This window comes from Daphnia magna, linkage group LG7 (genome assembly GCF_020631705.1).
Source record: "Daphnia magna isolate NIES linkage group LG7, ASM2063170v1.1, whole genome shotgun sequence".
Taxonomy (NCBI): domain Eukaryota; kingdom Metazoa; phylum Arthropoda; class Branchiopoda; order Diplostraca; family Daphniidae; genus Daphnia; species Daphnia magna.
The window spans coordinates 12,755,007-12,759,882 of NC_059188.1; the positions used below are offsets into that span (position 1 = coordinate 12,755,007).

General features: G+C 38.2%; 2 protein-coding genes across 4 annotated transcripts; one reads left to right on the forward strand and one right to left on the reverse strand.

Annotated features, from left to right (window-relative positions):
* The first annotated feature begins 2 nt into the window (after positions 1 to 2).
* On the forward strand, positions 3 to 1,969 carry LOC116928146 (ras-related protein Rab-30). Of its 2 annotated transcripts, XM_032935250.2 has the most exons (7): positions 3 to 206; positions 327 to 383; positions 467 to 550; positions 862 to 1,045; positions 1,127 to 1,278; positions 1,371 to 1,403; positions 1,489 to 1,969. In XM_032935250.2, the coding sequence occupies exons 1-7, from the start codon at positions 177 to 179 to the stop codon at positions 1,588 to 1,590; spliced, it is 642 nt and encodes a 213-aa protein (XP_032791141.1). In that variant the 5' UTR covers positions 3 to 176; the 3' UTR covers positions 1,591 to 1,969. The 2 variants fall into 2 exon arrangements, with proteins under 2 accessions (XP_032791141.1, XP_032791142.1); XM_032935251.2 differs by lacking the exon at positions 1,371 to 1,403 and having other exon boundaries at positions 8 to 206.
* A 102-nt stretch (positions 1,970 to 2,071) lies between these two features.
* On the reverse strand, positions 2,072 to 4,174 carry LOC116928147 (RING finger protein 11). 2 transcript variants are annotated; one of them, XM_032935252.2, is made up of 4 exons: positions 3,865 to 4,174; positions 3,577 to 3,722; positions 3,366 to 3,514; positions 2,072 to 3,286 (listed from the first exon to the last, which is right to left on the reverse strand). In XM_032935252.2, exons 1-4 carry the CDS (start codon positions 3,905 to 3,907, stop codon positions 3,115 to 3,117), a joined length of 510 nt encoding a protein of 169 aa, XP_032791143.1. In that variant the 5' UTR covers positions 3,908 to 4,174; the 3' UTR covers positions 2,072 to 3,114. The 2 variants fall into 2 exon arrangements, with proteins under 2 accessions (XP_032791143.1, XP_032791144.1); XM_032935253.2 differs by having other exon boundaries at positions 3,889 to 4,173.
* Between the last annotated feature and the right edge of the window lie 702 nt (positions 4,175 to 4,876).

Genomic DNA, 4,876 nt, shown 5'->3' on the forward strand with positions numbered 1-4,876 from the left:
TTAGACTAGAGTACTTGTGCACTTATTCGGGAAACTTCTTCAATGAAATGGCTTGTTTGCTCAGTGAAGCAGAAATTTCCTGATCTGGCCTTTACCGTTAGTGACTAAATGTGCAAAGGTTCCACAAAAACTATTAGTTTTCGACTGCTATCTAGTTGGTAGTCGATTTTATATCAATGGAAGATTACAAATATTTATTCAAAGTTGTGAGTTTGGCTTTTGATTGTTTAATGTGAAAAGCTAGAATATGGAAACCCCTTAAGTGCATTGCAATACAACAGGGAAATCACCCAATCAAGATTTTAAATTTCTCTATTTGTTTTCAGGTTCTGATTGGAAATGCAGGAGTGGGGAAAACATGTTTGGTCCGGAGGTTTACTCAGGTAAGTTCCATTTAATTTGTGTGCTTCGGTTTCATGAACATATCTCTTTGAAAATTTTTACATGCATCTGTTCTGCACAAAAGGGTATATTCCCTCCTGGGCAAGGGGCCACAATTGGAGTTGATTTCATGATCAAAACAGTAGAAATTGATGGACTAAAGATCAAGGTAAATGCATACTGACCTATTGGTTGTGCAGGATGTTACTCTGAGTAAAATTCAGTCTAATCTTTTGCCATTCCAAATTCCTACCTCTGCTATTTAGTTTATCCACGGAAGACAATGTGACATTATTGCATTAAAAATAAATAGCCACATAAGACTTCACTTTTTCTTGTGAATTTGTGTAGAACAAGGTGTGAATGTTGCAAACCAAGTTAAAAGGTTTCTTACACAAAACAATAGTCATTAGAATTGTTAAGTGCCATAGGAAAAATTGGATGAAAGGGCTTCATACTAATAATTCATTAATTCATTAGCTCCAGATCTGGGATACGGCTGGACAAGAGCGATTTAGATCGATAACGCAGAGTTACTACAGATCGGCACATGCACTTATTTTGGTGTATGATGTAAGTGCCCAACCATCATTTGACTGTCTGCCAGTTTGGTTGAGAGAAGTCGAAGAATACGCGAGTCCTAAAGTACTTCGAGTTCTAGTTGGTAAGTAAAAATCAAAAAATCAAAAAAATAATAGCAATAAATAACTTGAGCGATTGAAATAAACCGATAAATTTCTTCTAGGCAATAAAGTTGATCGTGATGACCGGGAAATTCCACCTGCTGTTGGAGAAGGATTTTCAAGAATGAATAACATGTATTTCATTGAGACATCAGCAAAGGACTGCAGCAACGTGGATAAGCTTTTTCAAGAAATAGCCCGCGAGCTTATTCAGGTAAACCTTTTGCTTACCTTAAACTGTAAAAGAAAAGAATCTTAGTGTTGCTACCGTAAGTGTTTTTATTGGTTTGTGCTGCTCTCAAAAAGACAATGAGAAATCAACGCCAGGAAACTAGCCAGGCAAGACAACCGTGATCGGTTGTTGGTGTTTGTTTCTTTGCGAATCTGTTTAACAAACTTGTTTTATTTTGTGGTATTTTTTCAGGATGCGAATTCGAATGATGGGCCTATTGGTCAACAGGATACAACTCATCTTGACGGTGCTGCCGAAAAGTCTTGGTCAGAATCCAATTGCTGCAAGTCTTGATCTTCCAGTACAATGATCTCTGAATGGCTTTAATTTTGTGCAATGTTTGGTGATGACTCTATTCATATTTCATTATCTTTTTAACTGTGCGTTCTACATTCGACAGTCTCCGTCTATTGACACTGTTAGGCGTCCTTTTGTCTTTCAGTTAAAAAACTGAGCACTAAATTTTGATCGGAGGTACCCCAATCTCAATAATTCGTTTGTCCTCATTATTAAGTCCTAGTGATGCAAATGTGTAAATTCTAATCAATAAGATTTTCTTATTGCTATATGTTTTAACCAAATAATCGATATGATACCTGTCTGTCAGCTTCATCAGTGTGGAAGAAATATATGAATTCCTGGTGAAACAATAAACAAATACTTGAGAATGTTATCTCTGAAATGATGAAAAAAAAAATGAAAATTTAGTTGAATTTCTCCGATTTTAATTCCGCCAATGACAAACGAGTGTGAAACAAAATCAACGAGCTACTCGTCAAGACAATCGTCGATGATCCGACACATGTAATGATTTCGAAACCAAGCCGCCCGAACGCGCTACAATAATATTTCACACAAATACGGGATGGACTAGCATTTTGCCGTTACGAAAGAGTTATTACAGGAACGACACTCACCAGCAGAATAGCACTCGGTACATTTTTCATTAAACATAACGATTCATCACCAAAGTAAAAGGACTTTTCACTAAATGATGAAATAGTAAAGAATGAAATCCAATTACAAGAAAAGATGCCTCCCCCCTAAAGGATAATTATTTGAAACTAATAGACCGTACTTACTACACCGACGTACCACGTGTAAGAATATATATGCCGCGTATTTCAGAAATATTTGCAAAGTGAATAACGCAATGGAATGCCTTTTGTGTTTGCGCGCAATGCGCCAATTACAAGGCAGCCATGGATAAAGAAGAAGATGAAAAAAAAAAATTGAAGGACTTAAATCCCACATGAGTCTACTAACTTGCTCTAATGATACGAAACGTAAAGAAGGGAAAACTAAGCATTGCAACAATAACAAAAATGAGAACGAAACGAGCTTAGGCGCAAGAATGAAAATCGAGAGACTAGCGACGTGGAAAGAAAACAAAAGAAAAAAATGGCTAAGGAAACAAAACAAAAAACTAGCATTCGTGATACAATGTTTCTCCTACCGCAAATATAGAAAGAAGATTCTAAAGAGAAAAGTACAAAGTGGCTTTGTATATCAAATTCAGAGGTACGGACTCTAGGCGCGAAAAAGCACGGAAGAGTTTCCTGATCTTTCTGAACAACCGATTCATCGAAAAATTATCACACATGGCTCTCTTCTTAGATAGGGATAACTTAGTTCAATAGGACTCCTCCTCGACCGTCGCCTAATACTTTCGAAAAGGAACCAAAAGAAAGAATCAGTTATCACTCATTGCAATGACGCGTTACTCCGGTTTGTCGAATGCGAAGTTCCCAGCTCAGATTACAGCTCAATTTTAGAGAGCAAACTGATGAAGTGATGACGCCTTTTTTAACAATAAAATTAGTTGGCTTCGTAGGTCGAGAGTAGGGCCGACTCAACCGGTTCCATGCATGACGGGCAGGTAAAACTTCTCATTAGCCAATCATCGATACACTCGACGTGATACGTGTGCATGCATGGAAGGTATCGAACGGCATCACCTACCATGAACTCCACCATGCATATCACACACCTGAAGATCCAAATATAGATTAATACAGTTATTAACAAAATAACTATCGGTGCTAGAAAAAGGTAAGGGCAAATCGTACTCTCTGTTCTTTTTGCAACCGTCATAGGTTCCTGTGGGTAAGTGTTGGATTAACCCAATCCTTTTAGCTATCTTCACTTGCTCCTCTTCGGTTAGCTGGGAAGCTGGTCTCGACACATTGGGAGTTGGGTGATACATGGGCATAGATTCCTGCACAATGGGTTCTCTCAGTAGCGCACAAACAAAGTTTTAAAATGTTTACGCAAGCAAACCTCGTATGGAGGTGGTGGCCCAAAAGTTATTCCTGACGAAGATGATGCATGAAGCTGCAAATCTGATGACGACTGGGATTCCAGCAATGGTGGTGGTGTCTCACTTCCCCTAAGCAATGAGACCCCATCGTTGGACGAGGTCAGACCTTGAAAAAGAACAAAGGCATAGGTTACGAAACTTCCACACCACTGTGTAGTTAAAGATGGCTGCAGCTAAAAGAGAACTATTCACAAAGACACAGAAGTGAAAAATGAACATAAATGAATAAACTGAAAAATAATCTTTACTAGGGAAAAGACAACAACCGCAACCTTGAAGGCAATTGCCCATTCCTGACGATGGATGACGAAAGCAAAACACTCGACAACGAAAGTAACAACGCGAATCGGTGGTGCCCCAAAACTACATACACTCTATAGTTCTTCGACTTATCAATTCAACATATCAGAGGTTGGAAAACGTGTACACGATATTTGATAAGATTTCCTGAAGACAACTGGTCGCAAACAGACAAGGAAACGTTAAGTCAAACAACAACGCAGATCAGCGCATCGTGTGCTCTCCTGGACAGCTGATTTCTCTTTGTCACAAATTCGGGATAAAAACATCAAGGCTTTTCCGGGGGGAGTGGGTAACCTATTTGCATTCGTTCGTGAAAACACAACTGGACACTTTCAGAGGCCGAAAACCTGTTTTAAAATATCGCAGATTTTAATGAATTTGAAATAAAAGGTTCTATTCTCGACTATTTAACGAATATTTAATTGTTGAGTAGGGAAAAAATAGTTATCAAACTGACATTTCAGCGCTGTAGGGTAGATGGCGCCAAATTCGAATTTGTTTAGAATCGATACCTTATCCGTGGGTGGAATCTTTGGATATCATCCCCCTTTTAACTAAGAAAAACAACACTACCTGGGTGAATGACATTAGTAAACTACCTCGGCAATGAAAACCACCCACGATTTCCTAAAATTGTCTTTTCAAAGAAACCGGATTCATACATTACAACTTGAAAGCACAAAAGAAACTATTTAAGCAGACAGTTCTATTGACATTAATACATTAAATCGGATGAAACTGATGTTTTTCGTGTGTAGAACACAACAACTACATCCGTCAAAACGTAATGCTACTAAGTCAGATGTATTCAATTCATAATTCATAATCGAAAAAGGCCAACTGCGATTTACCAACTCGACAGGGGGCATAAGCCTACATACATTCGTAAGTCGTGATGACGTTCTGACGGCGTGTCTAATGCGTTCGGAAACAAATAATATCAAGAATATATGAAAA

Bases quoted from the DNA above. Each gene is read 5' to 3' on its own strand.
- LOC116928146 (XM_032935250.2), top strand. From the start codon at position 177: ATGGAAGATTACAAATATTTATTCAAAGTT. The intron at 207-326 runs GTGAGTTTGGCT...ATTTGTTTTCAG, and splicing joins ACAAATATTTATTCAAAGTT to GTTCTGATTGGAAATGCAGG. The intron at 551-861 runs GTAAATGCATAC...TTAATTCATTAG, and splicing joins TTGATGGACTAAAGATCAAG to CTCCAGATCTGGGATACGGC.
- LOC116928147 (XM_032935252.2), bottom strand. From the start codon at position 3,907: ATGGGCAATTGCCTTCAAGGTTGCGGTTGTTGTCTTTTCCCTA. The intron at 3,515-3,576 runs GTTTGCTTGCGT...CCCATTGTGCAG, and splicing joins GGCCACCACCTCCATACGAG to GAATCTATGCCCATGTATCA. The intron at 3,287-3,365 runs GTACGATTTGCC...TTGGATCTTCAG, and splicing joins GGTTGCAAAAAGAACAGAGA to GTGTGTGATATGCATGGTGG.